This window comes from Argentina silus, assembly GCF_951799395.1.
Source record: "Argentina silus genome assembly, chromosome: 5".
Lineage (NCBI taxonomy): Eukaryota > Metazoa > Chordata > Actinopteri > Argentiniformes > Argentinidae > Argentina > Argentina silus.
Genome location: NC_139659.1, coordinates 2,572,405 through 2,593,272, shown reverse-complemented (window position 1 = coordinate 2,593,272; position 20,868 = coordinate 2,572,405). Strand labels below are relative to the sequence as shown.

The following is a 20,868-nucleotide window of genomic DNA, read 5'->3' as shown; positions in this document are numbered from 1 at the left end:
CCTGTCTGTCTGTCTGCCTGCCTGTCTGCCTGCCTGTCTGTCTGTCTGTCTGCCTGTCTGCCTGCCTGTCTGTCTGCCTGCCTGCCTGTCTGTCTGTCAGACAGGCAGTCTGTCTGCACAGTCTGTCTGTACAGAGGTGTTGATAACTGCGCTATTGTAACTCAGAGGAGGGTGTGTGTGTGTGTGTGTGTGTGTGTGTGTGTGTGTGTGTGTGTGTGTATGTGTACAGTATGTGTGTGTGTGTATGCGTGTGTGGTGTGTGTGTGTGTGCGTCCGTGCAGTTGTGTGTGTGTGTGTTTGTGTGTGTGTGTGTGTGTATGTGTACAGTATGTGTGTGTGGTGTGGTGTGTGTGTGTGTATGCGTGTGTGGTGTGTGTGTGGGCGGGGGGGGAAGGGAGGGTCAGACTTGCCTCACACGATTTCCCACAGGCGTAGAGAGATGGATGAGGCCCGGCTGTGGGGCTATGGAGCTAATAGGCTACATCGTTCAGAGGAGAACAGTCACTCAGAGGTTTGCGGGTGACATTCGTTAATGGGTGTAGGAATGTTGTGTCACCACCGTAAAGAAACAAGGTTAATCTGACTCTGGGCTGTGAGGAGTGAGACCAGGGGCCTTGGTTTATGGGAGAGTTATGTTCCCTCTCTTATTTCATATACTAGTACTTTTCTAAGCACTTTTCTACCCACAACACGGGAAAAAACAAGAGCTGCAGCAGCAAAACCTCAGCATTCCACACTTATGTGCAGAACACTGTCATTGTGTGGCGTCCATCAGTAAAGCAAATGGGTCGGGACACAAATTCCTCACATTCCTCAGACTTAGTGATGGCCGTCGTATATGTTTATCATTCACTCCCCGTACCACTATTTTACTTTACAATACATGCTTATGAATGTCCAGGGTCAGAGACAGAACCTCCTAAAGCTTCACCAGGGTCAGAGACAGAACCTCCTAAAGCTTCACCAGGGTCAGAGACAGAACCTCCTAAAGCTTCACCAGGGTCAGAGACAGAACCTCCTAAAGCTTCACCCGGGTCAGAGACAGTGAACATATTACATTTATAATATCATGGGACTCCATGCAGACCTGTTTCCCTCAGCAGGGCTTTGAGTGTTTAAATGGGGTTCCGCCCCAGTGACAGGGCACACAGTCACAGACAGAATGGAATACGAATTCCATCGGTTCTTAAATCCCCCGGTCCTCAGACGCTGGCCTTTGTGAGACGGGCCCTAAGCAATCCCTGGAATGAAAGGCTGTCCCTCCTCTCCTCCTCTGGCGGTGCTGTGGACATGGCTTTGATCTGGCACCGCGGGGGGAATACTGATGAGGCTGGAGCTGGAGGAGTCACAGGGGGATCCGGGGGTGGGGGGATGGGGGGCGGGGCGGGGGGTAGAGGTGTTGGAGAGGACAGGGAAGCTAGGGAAACTAGGGAGATAGCTATACCATCACGCGGTTTGACGGGTGGAACTTTCTCAGGCTCACTAGCAGGTGTCGTCCCGGTTGCCCCGGTTACCTTCCTGGTGAGCGTCCTGCTCCAACACGACCACTACCTCACTACCTCATTACCTGGCTAGGTGACGTCATCTCCTCCTGCTTTGCTTGTGAGAAGCTATGCCCTCAGTCTTTCTCTCTCTTCCTCTCTCTCTTCCCTTCCCTCTCTCTCTCTCTTCCCTTCTCTCTCTCTCTCTCTCTCTCTCTCTCTCTATCTCAGAAAAAAAAAAGCTATGCCCACCAGACTTCACCTCCCATACAGTGTTGATGTACTATGCCATCACCCAAGGGGACTTCCAGTTCCCACCAGTGGAGGCTGGTGGAGGTAAATAAGGACAACCTCATTGTAATGCAGGGGAACATACAACAGAATGAGGAATGGTATCAAGCCTGTCCTCTGATTTCTACCTCCACCAGCCTCCGCTGGTTCCCTCCTCATCAATAACAACAACCCCCCCTTCGTTGCGACCAAGACGTTATGGATGTTTAAATGTACAGTAAATTATCTGCTGTCTCCACCTAGTGGTTGTTCCCCCACATTACACGACCCCTGTCAGTGACGCTCCACATCGTTATTTACCCTATATCAATGCAACAATGCTGGAGGCTTGGAACTGGGGAAGTTGTTTTATTGAACAGGTTTGAGGAAGAGTAACCTTCATTAGTATTCATTCTATCAAAGCACTATCTTTGAGTCTCTGAAATGAAAGATACAATTCTCTCACTTCTGACTGACTGATGCTGCAGAGATTGAGAGAAATAAATACTACTTGCTTTAATAAATAGTACATTTGGATGCACGATACTGCATGAACACGCATCGAAAGTCCTCTGCTGCTGTAAGAGAAGTCAGGACAATGCAATGCTGCCCCCTGGTGGACAAGCTTAGATGATCGTAGAACTTCCCAGCCAGAAGATACAGTAGAACATATTCACACGGTGATCCCATCATTCACACCATACTGTTACAAAACATTCTCTGCATACTGCATACATTTTTTTTTTTGCAAGGCATAAGATGTTATTAAGTCCCCATTCAATCACATAACATACAAGTGTGCGTGTGTGTGTACGTGCGTGTGCTCGCTCGCGCGTGCGTGGGTATATGTGTGTGCGTGCGTGTGTGCGTTTGCGCGCGCGTGTGTGTGCATCTGCTGACCAATAGCATCCCTTCATTCGCCACATACACAAATCTGATTGGTGATTTCCACCCAACCCCTAACCAATCAGGAAGCTCGCACAGTCCCACCCGCCACATCACAGGGATGGTCGACGCGGCAGAGCCCCCGGTCGACGTGACGGCCGCCGCCTCGGCCTATCCGGTAGATCTACAGATCCGTTGCTGAGCAACCCGAGGGAAGTCCCGGGCAGAGACGTCCACGTCCAGCTGTTGACAGCGTCGCGTTTGGGAGACATGCAGCGGTTTCTCTGAGACACGTCCCCGGGATAAACCAGTCCGACTTCTCTCTGATGCTCAGAGTTGGACGGCTGCCGCGAGTTGAACACCTCGGGAGTAGAAGACACTAGCGTGGTCCGGGGCAGTGTGTAAAGAGAAATATGGATTTGTTTGGGCTCCTGAATGTGGACGAACTGTCCCATGGACTGGCTGGGCTCTCCATGTTTCCCTATTTTGACACGGCGCATTATATCGTGTCAGTCATGGCTCTGAGGGAACAGCCAGGTAAGCAGTTCGCACGTTGACGTTCAACTGTCGCTTACCTGTTACCTGGTTTGGCCGTATTTCAGAATCTATTTCATACACTGACTACAGTGGTTATATTTGGCAGTATTTAGGTTCTAGCTCTTGACTGCAGCTGTCATTAACAAGAAGGCTAAATATCCAGATCGTTTCGATTCTATATGCTACTCTAGATAGGTTGCATAACAGCCATCCAGCCACGGAGACTGTTTGTATGATCGAAAATGTTCAGTTTCTATGGTCAAAATCCCTGGAGTTTGATGACATAATCTAATGGCTTATGAATATATTGCCGCACATATATGGGTTTTGCCATTACTAAGATTAAAATATATTTAATCTCTATAAGATTATAGAGGTTCATTAACAGACACAATGCCACAACTACCCCTGCACCTGGTACATTCCACGTGTTTACCTGCGCTTTACTAGGGTGCGACAGATTACAGATCTAGGCCAACTGTAGCTGTGCAGCGATAAGATAATCACTTTGATTCTAGGCCCAGGAAAGGAGACAGAGGCCCATCAATAATTAAACAGGCCCTCTAGTTCTGTCAACAGGCCTCAACGTTCGCTGATGAAAGACATGACCTAATTGTAGAATAATCACATCAGAGATAACACACACACACACACACACACACACACACACATTTACCTACAATGATCAACGTTTTAGAAAGAGTTGACAAAGTCAAAGAAAGTCAACAGCAAAAATAATGGCATTAAAATAGTTAAAATGAATAAACTAATTGGCGCTGTCCGTGGTGCTTCTATAGAGGCACCGTGGGCCTGGAGTTAGTCCACCCACTCTGAGCCAGGCCCATTATGTCACTTTGAGTGTGACTCTTGAGACATGTTGACATTTACCGCTGCAGCTTTGACCTTTTCCTTATACAAACCCTCCATTGTGGTCCAGGGCACTGCTGTAAACAAGCTATTTTAGAGCATGCCTTGTGAGGCATCCCTGGCCTCCTAGCCCCCGACCTCCTGTCCTCTGTTCCTATCTATCTCCCACTGACTGGCTCAATGGCAGAGGGGGAGAGGGGGAGTGAGGGAGTGCTTCCCCCCTGTCAACCACCCAAAATATCAGGGGTCATCCCCCCACAACATACGAGAGTCCTCGTATCGTCTTTCTCCGTGTGTAGGCTCGGCCTATATACAGCGTGGAGGCCGCGTGAAGTGACGAACATGTTTTGAGTTTTACTCCGAGGGGGATCCCGCTCAAAACAAAGAGGATTAGCCGACAACAGGGTTAAGCAGGAGTGTTTTTAATTCGTTCTAACGCAGGCGACGTGACCGTGAAATCCTTTTTTGTCTCGTCTTGTACAAATTTGACTTCGTGAGAATGTGCCTTAAGACACAAAACACCGCGGAGAACGGAGAATTTACACCAGCTCATCGTTTTCCCCCCAAGAAGGAGTGGAATGTTCAGAAAGAATGTTCCATTTCCAGTTCCTAACTTAACCGGTCTCTGAGTGCTCTCTATATATAGCCACAGCTGAATCTGGTCAGGAATCCCACCAAGCACTCTGACTTTACATCTTGAAAGAAATTGGCCTCTTGTCGACGCTACGGCTCTCCACTGGATGTTAGGCCTCCTCCCTTCATCTGCTTATTACCTGTCATTGTGTGTAGACTATACACTTAGCCTGTCTCAGTCCTAACTATCACTCTGGAAATTGTAGGGAATGGAAGGCCTGACATGGAAAGTAGAGTAGCATTAAGGCCTAGTCTTAGCACTTAGCACTTAGCATCATCCTGTAAACAATGTAATCTAAAAATAAGTCAGTTGCCCCATTCTTTAACAATGCTCTCCTAGGAGTCATAGCCCCGGCCCTGCGAGAGAGACGGACCATCTCCTTGTGTTTTCTCAGAAGTCGAAGGAGTTAATGTGTTTTCTAGTGTTTTTCAGTGTTTTAACAGGGCGACACCAAACAGTGTTTTCAAACGGGCCTAGCTCCAAGCAGCACTGCTGCTACGGCAACGCGTGGCACAGAGTCGAGAGGAACTGCAGAGAGCAGCAGACCACAGTCGGCTTCTTCCTTCCTGTTTACAGAGAGAGCCTGAGAGACGCTGCAGGCTAGGGCCAATTCCCCAAGCAGTTGTCAATTACATGTGTATTGTCCCTGTGCTGCTGGTATTGCTCTGCCCTGCTCCTTTCCCTCTCCCACTGAGCCTGGGGATTTGACTTGTAAATGCCCTTCCGAATGCAAATCCAGTGGGCGACCATTTTCTCGAGGTCTGATGGTGATGTATTACCCCACCTGCTAACAAGCCAAGCCTGCGATGCATGGTGAACGTCTGTGTTTACATCAGACTCCTGTTCCTGTTCCTGTTCACATGAGATTGGATGTTCCCTTTTTTGGCCTCACTCTTATCTGTCAAGACGCAGAGGTCTTGTGCCCCCACAAAACGTCACGTTGTAAAACACTGCCCTATTTTTTGTATGTCCACCGAGCAGATATTGCAAATCCCTGAAGCAGAAGGAGGAGCAGACTAGTTTCCATGACGCACTGTGCCATAGCTTCTGGAAACTCCTTCTGGCTACACAGCAAGTTCACTCAAGTCCATTCAGTGAATGTCCCCTGGCAGCAAATCTAGCTCACCCATTCTCTAGAGATTCCCTGTATCTAGGACTAGCCTAGTCCTTGAACAAGTCTGACTGATTACAGATGACCTAAGCTGCGTGCTTTGCCCTGGACCTGAAGCTGTTGACAAAGCAACTGCTGTTCACTTCTATGGCACTAGTGTGCTGCCTTATTGGTTTCTGTTGCTCGGGTGACAGTGTTCGCTGCTGCTAAGCCCCCGGCTTATTACCAACAGCTACAAGTTCATCACAGCTCATTTAACTGCTGTGGCAAAATAAACCTCTCTGTTCCTCCACTAAATACTTTGTCAGATCCGTCCTCACGAGATCAAAGATGAACAGTAGTTGCATACTGTACCATTGACCTACTGTAGCCTACAAACATCGGCTTCATACATCACTGTGGTATTATTATTATTATTATTATATTATATTATATTATATTATATTATATTATATTATATTATATTACATTATATTATATTGTTAAAGGTGATGTGTAAACTGGTGAATGCTATCGATAAGATCGATGACAGGCACTTATGCCTAGTTGCGAAATGGAATTGATTATCCACGCTTCCACTGACGACGTGTCCCGTAAACGGCCCGTATTGTTGGAGTGCCTACAAGCTGAACGTTTCAACTTCGAGAAATATTCTGCATGATCCTAACCGTTTTCACCATTGCCATTAACCCCTTGGATACTTCTACGGTCATTAATGCTCTGCTTTTGATGACGTTGCAGGTTATTCTGCCTCCCAAAAGAAAGGTATGTTAGTGCTGTTCACAAATTCAGACTGCGCCCCCCCCCATCCACACCTTTTACTCTAGCTGCATCCAGCATCTGGGATCCTCTGGAAAGGCTTTGGTCCTGGGTCCTGTGCATGCCTCCCGCTGTCTGTGCATCTGACCCCATACCATTCCCACGTCCTCTGTATTTCACCATCAAAGTCAGATGACTTTCATTTTGTTTTGTAGGTGTAGCTGCTCAATGCAGGTGAACTGAAGACCATTGTTTTTGTACGGCCGGCTTGTCAGTTGATGAGCCGGTAACATGGTTTCAGTTGGTGGTTTGCATGCTGGCTGTTGGATTAGGGTTGTTGTCATGGTGTCGATGTGACAAGAACAACATGCTTTTTTATTTGTCTCGTAAACGTTTTCTTTTCTTTACTGCTCACGTATTGGACGGGTGCAGTTACGCAAGTGTCCATCTGTTGTAGACACACGATTTCATCATCCACTTTGCAAATGTTGATTCAGACACACTTCACATTTGGAATTGTGACTTCATATTAAGAGTGTGTGTGTGTGTGTGTGTGTGTGTGTGAGTGCGTGCGTGCGTGCGTGGCTGTTCTGCACCCTGTGTCTTTCAGCAAAGGTACTAACTAATCCTTTTATTTGGAAGCTCTTGTGATGTTTGATGTTATGTAAACAGACTATGCCAGATGTCCAGGTAATTTATCATTTCCGAGAAAGAAATGTCATCCTGTAAACCCCCCCCTCTCTCTCCTTCCCTCTCTCTCCCCTCCCCCACCCACCCCCCGTGGTAACAGTACACAGTAGACACTCATGTTGTTGAATTATTAAAGAAACAAAGTGAAGAGCAGACGTGAGCAGACGTGAGCTCGGCCTCCAGCGTGTGTGGACCTAGTGGTGCCCAGGAGCGGTACGACAACTCCAACCACACTGCTCACCTGCCTCTCCACGAGTCTTTAATCTTCATTTTAATCCCCCAGATTACCAGGGTGGCCCTGCAGGACTTGGCTACAGTAGCATATGGCTAACCTTGTACTTAGGAACCTGCCAATTAAGACCAGGAAGGCCATGTGGCTGGTCGCCATGGTGACGCCATGGTAGGCTGACTGATATTTGAGTATTGTCAAAGGCAGAGAAAGGCTGTGAGTAATTGCTGCTATTATGTTAGTATCAGTATTGAGCTGTGGTGAAGTGCTTGGGACATTGAGAAACATTTATATCTTGACTGAGCCGATACCAGCAGATATCAACATGAAGCTTTTGAGCTCTAAACTTTACTCTTTACACAAACTGAGCCTCCTCTCTTCGAAAACACCCTCCTCTCTTCGAAAAAAAAGGCTTCTGGCATTACAACTGCCGATGGCCCCTGGTGTGATTACTTAGTCTTATGATGACTGTTGGATAGATGATTCACTTACTTAAACAAATGTATTTGTTGTAAGTCGCTTTGGATAAAGGCGTCTGCTAAATGCCGTAAATGTGAAACATTTCTGCCTCCTCTCTTCGAAAACACCCTGAGTAGCAAAGCACGTTCTAGCTGTGAGAGTGACTGAGGTTCTAACTTCTCCGTCTGCTGTGGTTAATGTTTAAACAGCAAACATGGGGGAAGTAGCAGAGGACACACCTGTCATGTCAAACGTTGACCTTTGACCCCGTCAAGTTAACTATGAACGAGTTCAGCGATGTAGTCTAACCTAAAAAAATAAATAAAAAAAAGGCTTCAGGCATTACAACTGCCGATGGCCCCTGGTGTGATTACTTAGTCTTATGATGACTGTTGGATAGATGATTCACTTACTTAAACAAATGTATTTGTTGTAAGTCGCTTTGGATAAAGGCGTCTGCTAAATGCCGTAAATGTAAATGTAAAACATTTCTGCTAGCCTAGCAGCACTGACAACATAGACAACAACAATACCAGAATGTTCTCCAGGACTATTCTCTTTCTTGTCATGATTTTAGTTGTTGATCACGACTTTCCTTGTGTGGTGGACACAAGGTGACAGTGATGATGGTGAGGATGAGGATGATGAGGATGATGATAGTTATAATGATGATGATGATGCTTGCTTGCAGGAGTCTTGGAGGCTGAGGAAGATTGTGATCACAGTAATGATGATGGTGATTACGATGGTGATCGTAGTCATTCTGAGTTATAATGATGATTATAGTGATGACGATGATGATGATCATAGTGATGATGATGATGCTGCTGCTTCCAGGGGTCCAGGAGGTGGCGAGGCGGAGTCCGTTTGCCTGCTGGTTCAGCTCCATGCTGTACTGCTTCGGAGGTGCCGTCCTGTCAAGCCTCATGATGGCCGAGCCTGCCGTGGCTCCACTCTCCAACGGAACCAACGTCCTCATCGCCTCCCTCATCTGGTGAGTCCTCCTGAGGGAGGGGGGGGGGAGAGATGAAGAGAGAGGGAGGGAGAGATGGGGAGGGAGGAAGGTAAGGAGGGAAGGAAAGAGGGAGAGATGGAGAGAGAGGGGGAGAGAGGAGGAGAGAGGGAGGGAGGGAGAGATGGTGGAGTGGGAGAGAGGGAGGGGGGAGGGAGGGAGGGAGAGATGGAGAGAGTGAGAGGGGAGAGGAGGATAAAGGGAGGGAGGAAGTTAGGAAGGTAAGAGGGAGAGATGGAGAGGGAGGAGAAAGGGAGGGAGGGATGGAGAGGGAGGGAGGGAGAGATGGGGAGAGAGGGAGGGAGGGAGGGGGGGGGAGGTGTGAGAAGGGGAACTAACTGCGTTGGAATAACAAGCCCTGGGCCTCTGGCATTATCTGTTTACATAACATAAAACATCAACAAGAGCTGACAAATGAGGATGACTTATGCATTATGTTTGCTGAAAGAGACAGAAGGCAGCAGAGTGGCAGGACAGCATACAACGTGTAGTAGAACAGTCAGCGGACCCTGAACATCAATAGACCATCGATTCTCCACAAGGCTCTCGCAGTCAAAGCAGCCAGGAAGAGGCCCACTCAGATATGTTTATGTTAATGTCTGAACGTGCATCACGTCGCTCATCGCGTTCCCTTCTGGCAGTGTAGAAAAGGGGGATCTGGATGAATGAGAGCAGCATGCCTGTTCTCAGAGAACATTCCTAAAAAAGAAGAAAACATTAACGTCTTTATTACGTGGTTTGCTGCCCTCTACTGGGGGAAAACGGACATGTCTCTCGTTGTACTGTGGCTCTCTTGACTTTTGCATTCTGGCTGTTACAGTGAGTGGATGCTACAGCCATACGTGCAGTACAGAGCATTATACATTGCATTATGATCATTTTAGCTTCTTCAAATATGTAATTTAGACAAGAATATGTCTTAGTTGGCTTAGTTAGTTATGTACATGAAGTAAACCTGGGGATGTTTTCATAGCACACATGTTTAATGAGGGTGTCTGTGGTTGTGGGCTGGCGTGACAGGAGGAGGACGCGACTGAGTGGGTAAATAATCAGCAGAGGGACAGACAATTAGCTAATCAGTCAATAAGTCAATTAGTCATTAACCCAATTACAAACGGCCCCGAGAACACGGCAACGCACACTGTTCTGTATTTCATAATGGAATAAACCGTAAATCGTAAAAGACGGATGTAGGATTATCTTTTGCTGAAAAGCCTTTTCCTCCTCTCCGATACACAATAATAATGATGTGGAAAAACAAAGATGTTGTTTTGCTGGAAACTGCACAATTTGTTATTCTGTCAGCTATGCAATACTGCTGAGATAGTGACAGATTGTTTTGGTCCCCAGTGGGACGGTGGATATGATTTTTATTCAGCTCAGTACTTCCTTCTACTTTTGCAGGGTTGTGCAGAAGCATTGTGTAAGATAGCGCCCTCTGCTGGCAGAATACAAGCCTTGCAACAGCTTGGTGTTTACAGTAAACCTAATGTGCTCATAGCTAAATCATTCATAATATTTTGTGTGTGTGTGTGTGTGTTCCACAGGTACCTGGTGTTCTACTGCCCTCAGGACCTGGTGTACTGCTGTGCTGCGTTCCTCCCCCTGCGGCTGGTCCTGACGGGGATGAAGGAGGTGACGCGCACATGGAAGGTTCTAGGAGGAGTCACCCAGGCCCACAACAAGTACAACAACAGTGTGATGGTGATGGTTGCTGTGGGCTGGGCCAAAGGTAACACTGTGTGTGTGTGTGTTACAAAGATGGATTCACAAATGGGCATGCTACACTCACTTTATGCACGTGTGTGGAAACACAGACGCATACACACACACATATATATATACACACACATACAGACACACACACACATATACAAGCACATACACAAGCACGCACACACACACACACGTCCATAACAGTGCCACTGTTTGTCTCTGTCTCCTCAGGTGCTGGGGGCGGACTGATTGGTAACTTTGAGCAGCTGGTTCGAGGAGTCTGGAAGCCAGAGACCAATGAACTTCTCAAGATGTCCTAGTAAGTCTTCCACTGCTCTCAGGATTAGGGCCAGGAGTTTTTCCTGACCATGTGGAAGTAAAAATGTGGGGTCCTCACTACCAGTAGCCAATTAGGGCCTGTTTTTTTTTTTGTCTTCAGTTCATGTGGTCATGAAAAACCTCCCGGCCCCACTCATGATCAGAGGGTCACAGGGAGAATAGAGCATTATGATTGGTCTGTGTGTTTTTGTACAGAACTCCAGTGATGCAATTAGACTTTGAGTGGCGGCAGGCCTGTGTGTGGTTGGGTTTGCTGCCTTCACTTTGATCTCCAAACCATTGTTGCTTGATGCCTGTCTCCAGGAGCTCTTTATTCTCTGACAATAGTAACGAGAACGCCCGCTTCATAAAGGAAGAATGCGGTGGGTGAACTAATTGCTTCGGTATTGATTGGTCTGTTGTCATGGTGTTTCTGGTGCCGTTTGAAGAGGTGCTGTCAGGGAATGTGGTTTTCTGATAACAGTCTCCACAAAAAACGATGTCTTCAAACCACACACACACACACACACACACACACACAAAAAGTCTCGCCGCCATTCAGAAGCCTTGTTTTTCCCCTCTCATGATTTACATTTGTGGCGTCAAACATTTTTTTGAAGAATGAAGGAAATTCTCAGGGAGAGAAAAACTGATTTAAAAAGATGCTTACTCTGTTTGGACAAACACGGCACGACACGACACAGGCTCACCCAAGGCCACCGAGCAGACAGAGAAGAAGACCGACGAGTGGCTGTTTCTCAACAGTAATGGTCATGTCATTGCCCTGACTTGCCCCGAGTTGACCCCTGACCTTTCACCCTTGTGTTTGTGCTTGTGCAGCCCCACCAAGATCACCCTGATAGGCGCGATCCTGTTCGCCCTGCAGCAGAACCAGGTCCTCCCAGTCCAGAAGCACCACCTCATGTTGCTCTACACCCTCTTCACTGTGGTCAACAAGGTCAGTCACACGGCCTCCCTCCCTCTGGACCATCCTGATACCAATCCTTATTCCATCACAATGAGCGTTCCAGTGAACCCTGTCCCCCTATTTCTGCCTCCACCAGCCCCCCTTAGCCCGTATCCATAGAGAGACTCGGAGAACTAACCCTAACCCTGGCGGTTTAGATCATAATGCATAACATTACATGGGCAGGTGGAGGATCTGATCCCAGATCAGCATTCCTCAGCCGTCTCTTTATGAATACGGGCCCAGGGTCAGAATAGTATTTTTTTTCTTTCTGAATGTTTTGGCACTACTCAGGCACATCTTAGTATTTGAAAGGGAAAAAAAAACAAGCAGTGTTTTGACCCAGCTCAAGTAAAACCGAGTCTTACGCAATCCACCAAAAAAATTCTCCAAAGTTGTCTTGTATCATGGAACAGGAATGACCTACCTTAGTTCATATGTTAGCGATGACTCACATTTGTGTAGTATTGCCCCTGGCAGGAGGCTTTTGCATCATTTTCATCTCATTGCATCATTCCTCTACGCGCCGAGAGAAGTCCCCTGTCTTTGACTTCCATAGATTTACCACAGGTTCTCAGAACTCTCAACCGTTAGCTGCTGAAACTCTGATCCCTCGCCACCGTACCACCGTAGTGCTGCATTTCATCTCTTCCAAGTCTAACATGTTGATTTATTCTTATTTATTGAGTCAAATATTCTCAGTTCTCCTCCTCCTCCCCCTCCTCTCTCCACTTACACCGATCTGTTTTCTCTTTTTTTCCAGACGAGGATGATGCTGACTGGCTCCTCCTCCTCGCCCTTCTCCCCCATCGAGTCGGCCTTGTACAGCACGTTCTTCGCCGGACCGTCGCCGTATTCGGCCCTCGCCTCCGAGACCAAGACCCCTGTGAAGAAGGCATCTTCCGACAATGGTGTGCCCACTAAGAACGGCGCACCGGTCCCAGAGACCCCCGACTCCCCCTCGAAGACAGCAAGGAACAGGGGGAAGGGGTCCCCCAAGAGCTCCCCCAAGAGCTCCCCCAAGAGCTCCCCCAAGGCCAAAGATCAGACAGAGAAGAAGTGTGACTAGTGTTTCTGCTGTTCACTAGCACCTGGTTGAAACTATCTACTGTACCTTTCATATCGTGACGATTTGTTAGGATTTGTTTCTTCAGTGAGAGCAAACGACTGCTGTATCTGGGCTGATTGAATACATCCAATAATGTAGCTATATTTTGATATATTTTGATTTACAATGAAAGCAAGTTGATAATCTTTTTCTAATTATGCCTTGACACATCCTTTTGTAAGGTTTGGGTGCAGGTACTATACCTGCTGATCGGTGAATGTTCTTTGACAACTTTTTATCTGTATATTCTGATATGTGTCTGTAAATTTCCTATTCTGAAATGATTGAGGTTTTAAGTTATATGACTATATGAGATGATATGACTACTCAGATGTTTTAATATATTTGTACTCAAGGAAATGCACGCGTGAATGTAAGAATTTGGAATGGAATGCTTTTTTGCTGTTTCTTTTGTGAATGCTTAAAATTCTATTGAACACATGAAAGTAAAATCTTTCACTTGCACTTTAATTTGAAGACTTGTGGTTCTTACTTACTGCAACTGATGCAAAGTTGTAAACACTCGGACTATGGTATATCAACCATATAACGAATAAGAGTTATCTTCTCGTATAGGCTTCATCTCAATATACACTCATCAACACTTTATTAGGAACACTACACTAATACTGGGTAGGGCCTCCCTTTGATCTTTATTAGGAACACTATATTAATACTGGGTAGGGCCTCCCTTTGATCTTTATTAGGAACACTGTACTAATACTGGGTAGGGCCTCCCTTTACTCTTTATTAGGAACACTGTACTAATACTGGGTAGGGCCTCCCTTTGCTCTTTATTAGGAACACTGTACTAATACTGGGTAGGGCCTCCCTTTGCTCTTTATTAGGAACACTGTACTAATACTGGGTAGGGCCTCCCTTTGATCTTTATTAGGAACACTGTACTAATACTGGGTAGGGCCTCCCTTTGCTCTTTATTAGGAACACTGTACTAATACTGGGTAGGGCCTCCCTTTACTCTTTATTAGGAACACTATACTAATACTGGGTAGGGCCTCCCTTTACTCTTTATTAGGAACACTATACTAATACTGGGTAGGGCCTCCCTTTGCTCTCAAAACAGCCTCAATTCTTCCTGGCATTGATTCCACAAGATGTTGGAAACATTCCTTTGAGATTCTGGTCCATGATGGCATGATTGCATCACGCAATTCCTGCAGATTTGTCAGGTGCACATTCAAGGTGTGAATCTCCCGTTCTACCACATCCCAAAGGTGTTCTATTGGATTCAGGTCCGGTGACTGGGAAGGCCATTAAAGAACACTGAACTCATTGTCATGTTCATTAAACCAGTTTGAGACGACTTTTGTTTTGTGACATTATCATGCTGGAAATAGCCATTAGAAGATGGGTAAAGCCATGATTGATTGGTATTAATGGGCCCAAAGTGTGCCAAGAAAACATTCCCCACACCATTACACCACCTCCACCATGAGAAGGTGTATATGTGTTCCTAATAAAGTGTTCGGTGAGTGTACAGTCATGAGAAAAAGTTAGGACACCCCCCAAAATATTAAGTTATTCTCTTAAAAATATGGACATATCAATATGTTATCTTCTTTCTAACAATGTCTATAGATAAAGGGGATGTAATTGAACAAAAAACTATGAAAATGTAACTTTGTAATCATTTATTTAACGAAAAATTAACAATAATGCCAATTTTTCCAAAAAAGGAAAAAGTTAGGACACCCTATGCCCTAATAGCTAGTATTGCCCCCCTTGGCTGAAATAACCTCAATTAGACGTTTCTTATAACTGTCTACAGGTCTCTGACATCAATTGGGAGAAAGTTTTTCCCACTCCTCCTTGCAGAATTCTTTCAGCTGTGTGATGTTCGAGGGGTGTCTTGCATGCACAGCCAGTTTCAAATCAATCCACAGCATCTCAATAAGATTAAGATCCGGGCTTTGACTTGACCATTCCAGAACTCTCAATTTATTTTTCTTGAGCCATTCCTTGGTAGATTTACTGGAATGTTTTGGGTCATTGTCATGTTGCATGGTCCACATCTGCTTCAGCTTCAACTGTCGAACAGATGGTCTGACATTTTCCTCAAGCACCCTCTGATACAATACAAAATTCATAGTGGATTCTATGATGGTGAGCTGACCAGGCCCTGCTGCAGAAAAGCAGCCCCAAACCATGACATTTCCACCCCCATGCTTCACAGTTGGTATGAGGTTCTTGTTCTCAAATGCTGTCTTGGTTTTGCGCCAAACATGTCTACTCTTACTGTGCCCAAATAGTTCAACTTTGGATTCATCTGTCCAAAGCACATTGTTCCAGAAGTTCTGGTCTTTCTCTAGGTGTTCTCTGGCAAACTTTAGTCTTGCCCTGATGTTTTTTTTTGACAGCAGGGGTTTCCTCCTTGCACACCTCCCATGTAATGCAAACTTGTTCAGTCTCTTTCTTATGGTGGATGCATGTACTTTGACATCAATTGTGGCAAGAGATACCTGTAGGTCTCGTGATGACATTCTGGGATTGTTGGAGACTTCTTTAAGCATCTTTCGGTCAGCTCTTATGCTGAACTTGCTTGGGCGGCCTGACCTGGCCATGTTGGTGGTGGTTTTAAATGTTCTCCACTTGTAAATTATTTTCCGGACAGTGGAATGGCCAATTTCGAATAGTTTGGAGATCTTTTTATATCCCTTCCCAGACTCATATGCATCTACAATTTTTCTTCTGAAGGCCTCAGAGAGCTCTTTTGATCTCGCCATGGTGATGCAACTCACTTCAACAATCAAGAGCAAACCAAACTAAATATCTGAGGCTTAAATAGGACAGGCTCCTCCAAAATCCTCTGTAACGATGTTCTAATCATTTGCACCTGATGTGGTGCTCTTTATTATAATTTTAGGCATTTTAAGTGGAACTAAATGTGGGGGTGTCCTAACTTTTTCCTCACAAGAAGATTGCATTTCTATTAATTACATTTTACCAATCATTTTTTAAATAATTTGTTTCAGTTGTATTTGTTTAGTTATATTACCTCAATTTTTCAATATTGTTCAAATGAATATCAAATGTCCATATGTTTGAATATGTTGAAGAAGACAAAGGTTTTCATAGGGTGTCCTAATTTTTTCTCATGACTGTACATACGTTATTATATGAGTCTAGTATGAATTTGACATGTTAAAGGTGCAATCTGCAATTGGTACATCCATTTTTTTACTTTTAAAATAGTTATACATAGCCATTGATTCTTGTAGACTATAACTTATATAACTTATTCATGAGCGTAGTGGAATTGTCTTAGCCCATTAGAACCCAACATGAAAACAAACAATGCACAGCTTCAAAACATTTTAAAATCTATATTTTTAATCTCACGGAAGGTGAGTCCTTGCATCTGTTTATGAAATTGAGAGTGGTTACATTTTCTCAAGCCACATCCCTCAGTTGTAAACCAAAAACGTGGGCAGGAGCCTGCTGTGTTGTTGTTTGTATTACAGATTGCACCTTTAAGATTTGTCATGTATTATGTTGTTAACACTGCCGAACATTGCTGCGAGGAAGCCCGTCTTCAGTCGGCAGAATGACAGATGGTGTGTGGAGAGTGGAGGCACTCAACATAATCTACAATAACACCTTTTATCCAGCGTCTCAGGGACATGTACAGACTTATGGAAGGGCAGGTGCATTTTTTCCCCAAAAAAGGGCACTTTGTAAGTGTGTACGCGACCCGGCAGAATCCTATGTCAGGTTGTGCATTCATGCTCTCCCACTTCAGTTCAATGAAATCCAAAGTTATTTGTCCCCTAGGGCAATTAGAGTTCAGGGACTGCGGCAGAGGCTCATTGTGTTATGCTGATCAGCCTGCTCTCATAGTCTGTCAGAGCACAACAGCTCCCCCCAGGTTGTCCTGGTCGGATCACTCCTGTAGGAGAAACAGGAGAAAAGGTGACTGGAGCACAGCCTACTTCTCATATTCTGCCAGATGTATACATCCATCTGGTGTGCTTATCTGGTGGAATAGAGGAATTTAATTGGGGGGATGTATCTCTGGCTATTGCGTGTGATGCTGGAGCTCTAACGATGCTTTAATTGCAGATATGGAGGAGTCAAAACAGACGGAGCTCAGAAATGTAACCTTTTTTTCCCTCACGGAAAAGGCAGTGAAACCTTGCATCATTGTAGCATCAGAATTTGATTGATTCCTCACCCACTTCAGTACCGGAGGAGAGAAATCCCCAAATCCTTCAAGTTCACCATGTAACCTCTGAGAGTTTGAGAAGGACTCCCACAGGAATACAAATTAAGAACAGAGGTGTGGTTCAAAGACTTGCACAAGTCTCTAATACACACAGTCTATGGAGATGCAACCTCCGCATGTCAATTAGAGTACCATCTCTCTGGGGTGGGCGTGTGTGTGTGTGTGTGTGTGTGTGTGCGTGTGTATATGCATTTGTGTGCGTGTATGCGTGTCTGTACAGTATGTTTGTGTGTGTGTGTGTGTGTGTGTGTATGTGTGTGTGTGTACAGTATGTGTGTGTGTGGGCACGGGCGCGCGCGCGTGTGTGTGTACACAATGTGTGTGTGTGTGTGTGAGACTCAGGGTGAACTCTGAGACATGGTAAGTTACCGGCACATGTACAGGCAGGGATTACGTTCTGCTGGCTCTCTATAGAATGATGCAGGTGGATGACAGCTTGCAGCGAAGTCTTCCAGACAATTGGTTTAATGAGGTCCAGGCCAGCCCCCCCTGGCCCCCGGCAAGAGGCCTGCGCAGAGGTCAGCGGATAAGCCAAGGGCGTAGCATGCTATGCATTAGGCCTGTCAGGAACGCACAGGAAAGATTAGGGGGACTGGCAGCCCTGCTAAATACTGGGAAAACTCAGCTATCTGGGAATATTTGACACTGACAGCAGCAATTACAATGAGGGTTGTTTTTACAGGCGAGATCGACTTGTCTTAGCACCCCCATCTGCAACAACTATCGCTACCGTCTGTCTGTGTTGAATGATGAGGATCCCGTAAAAATCAATGCAAATTTATTGGTGCAAATGATGACTTTTTGATTATGTTAGTATTGTATTTACATAATAAGCCTACTGTGTATCTTTGGGGCAGGGTGAATAATACTGCCAAAAGGTTGTTTTGAGTTGACAGCAAGAAAATACTAAACGCTCATTAACATACGGGCAATTATCTTAATCTGCAAATAGCCCCTCTCTCACTTAGAGCCCATGTTCATCCTAATCTAATCTAATGACGTCACGACCCGTCCGCCTGCCAAGTGGGTCCTCCACCTGTTACCGTGCCAACAGAGTGCTGCACGAGATATGCGATCCCTCCCACCTGGCCTTGTCCCCTGTGATGTCACACAGTGTCTTTGACACTGGTCCTCATTCAGACGTGGTGACAATCACCCTGGCAAGGCAGCGCAGGCACCGCCAGCGTCAGTGACCGTGGCAGACCAGCGTGTTCGTGGCCGGGGTGCAGGTACGGGTGCCGTCCACCAGGGGGAGTGGGGCACCTCCTCCTCCTCCTCCTCCTCGGATGGAGAAGAGCAGACAGACAGACAGGCGAGGCAGGGCAGGCAGCTGCTGGGTGGACGGCTGGGGACCCCTCTCCTAGAGAGGGAATGGTATCTGCCCACAGACACCGAGTGGCACGTCGCTAACAAAAGCAGAGTCCATCAAAAAGACACAAAGAGCCCTTAGCCACACTGACGCCCCCCTGAAGCCCTCCAACGACCAGCCAGACCCAGCTCTCTTTGTGTTTCTCTTTCTCCACACGGAGAAACCAACAGAGGCTACACACACACACACACACACACACACACACACACACACACACACACACACACACACACACACACACACACACACACACACACACAGAAGCACGCCATTACTGCACTGTACACACACACCATTCCTCTATTTAACCTTGAGCTTTTGAAGGATTTGTTTTTTCGTCGCTGAAGGACACAGGTCACTGTGTTATGGAACCCAAGGTTTCTATTACAAGTGGCCCCCTCGCTTGTGGTGATGTGCACCTGTGATCATTCTGTGGCGTGTTTCTCCATTGTGTGACCGTGGTCCGTCCCTCAGACTCACGCGGTGGACAGTGACATGCTCATCCCTGGACTGACTGAGGAGCCTTTCTCCTCCGCACTGCGACGGCCAGCAGACATGAACATAAAGACCCTTCTGATGTCCGGTAATGCTCACTAAGCCCTGCAGGCTGAGATCCTATAGGGCAGGACAAAGACAGAGAGAGAGAGAGAGAGAGAGGGAGAGAGAGAGAGAGAGAGAGAGAGAGAGAGAGAGAGAGAGAGAGAAAGAGAGAGGGTGAAAAAGAAAGATAGAGAGAGAGAGACAGAGAGAGAAAGAGAGAGAGAGAGAGAGAGAGAGGGAGAGAGAGAGAGAGCACAAGGAGATCTTTGCTTGTGTATCTTTGAATAGGAGAGGAATGGACAGAATGGTATTTCAGATATGTAATGACTTTTTCCATTTCAAACTATTCAGTCTCGAGGTTGAATGAATGAAACTTGTGTGTATACTGCATGTCCTAACCTTGGGCTACTCTCTCAGTAAGATTGTATTTCTACTTGATACATCTTCTTTCACGGTAGTAAACGCCATTGAAATCGCCAACACAGTCAAGCCACAGTCAGATCTGTTCAAAACACTACAGGGTCGCTGGTTGAGAGAGAGAGAGAGAGGGAGAGCATGAGCGAAAGACAGACTGAGAGAAAGAAAAAGCGAGAGAGCGAGGGAGTGATAAAGACAGAGTTCAAGGCTTTCAGCGCGGAGTCACGTCAGGCCATCATGACAGAGCAGCAGTGATGCACACAGCCTCTTTTGAGCGTTGCACCACTGAATGCCAAAGCAACCCGCTGTCTGAGGCCATTCAAGATCTGACTTGTAAGGAACAGCTGCAAGGAGAATGCCAAAAATGGAAGCTTGCTAGATTTGCTCCTCGGGTGCAAGAGGAGAGAGAGAGAGAGAGAGAGAGAGAGAGAGAGAGAGAGAGAGAGAGAGAGAGCGAGGTCTACCAACCATAAAATGTTCTCTTGTAGTTCAATTTGCCAGAGCAGATATTGTCTATAGTCTACCGGGTCACCGCAGTGTGGAGAGAAACACAACTGCCTGCTTCAGAGCTCCATCATCTGGAGTTCATGTCAGCTTGATCTCCATGCCAGACTCGATGCTCGATGCTATATTAGGATCCTACTGTACTGTAGGTAGCAGGCTATAGCCTTTGAGGGACACGTCTATTCACATGAATGGCCAACGGTTGGAACACTGTGTGCCTGCATGTGCCTCCTCCCCCCTCCCTCCCTCCCTTCCTCCCTCCCTCCCTCCCTCCCTCCTCTTCCCCTTTCATCAAGGAAGCAGATGGCTTATGGTCTCAAACGTGACTCTCTCCCTCTCATTCTGGGTCCTTTTCATCAAGTCCTACTCAGCCAGTGGAGAAGGAGGAGGAGGAGTGGAGGATCTTACAGGAGCTGAGATGTGAGGACAGCTAATAAACACCTTGTCTGAGACACCAGATATTCTGTATCTTAGAGAGGAAGGTCTATGGTTCTGTTCCTCAGAAATGGCAAAATGGCAAAAGTGATCCATTCTGTCTGTCTGTCTGGCTCCCCCCCTCTCTCCCCCCCTCTCTCTCCTTCTTTCTTTATTTCATTCCCTTTCTCTTTCTTTCCCTCCTGTGTGTGCCTCTCTCTCTCCCTGGGGGACAACAACACCAGAGGCCCCTCCTCTCCACAGCTCCTGTATGCAAAGCAGGTGACAGGGATGGCGTCTACCTCACAAAGGCGACGGGGTCCGGGGGTGCGTCCCAC

At 46.4% G+C, this 20,868-nt stretch overlaps 1 protein-coding gene across 1 annotated transcript; it reads left to right on the top strand.

Annotated features, from left to right (window-relative positions):
* Positions 1-2,769: 2,769 nt before the first annotated feature.
* tmem38b (transmembrane protein 38B) lies at positions 2,770-13,514 on the top strand. Its single transcript, XM_083670732.1, has 6 exons — positions 2,770-3,173; positions 8,760-8,916; positions 10,482-10,666; positions 10,882-10,969; positions 11,809-11,926; positions 12,699-13,514. The coding sequence occupies exons 1-6, from the start codon at positions 3,050-3,052 to the stop codon at positions 13,002-13,004; spliced, it is 978 nt and encodes a 325-aa protein (XP_083526858.1). The 5' UTR covers positions 2,770-3,049; the 3' UTR covers positions 13,005-13,514.
* Positions 13,515-20,868: the final 7,354 nt, after the last annotated feature.

Excerpts from the sequence above, each read along its gene's own strand:
- tmem38b (XM_083670732.1), top strand. The coding sequence starts at position 3,050 with ATGGATTTGTTTGGGCTCCTGAATGTGGACGAACTGTCCCATGGACTG. Across the intron at positions 3,174-8,759 it reads GGCTCTGAGGGAACAGCCAG|GGGTCCAGGAGGTGGCGAGG; the intron begins GTAAGCAGTTCG and ends TGCTGCTTCCAG. Across the intron at positions 11,927-12,698 it reads TCTTCACTGTGGTCAACAAG|ACGAGGATGATGCTGACTGG; the intron begins GTCAGTCACACG and ends CTTTTTTTCCAG.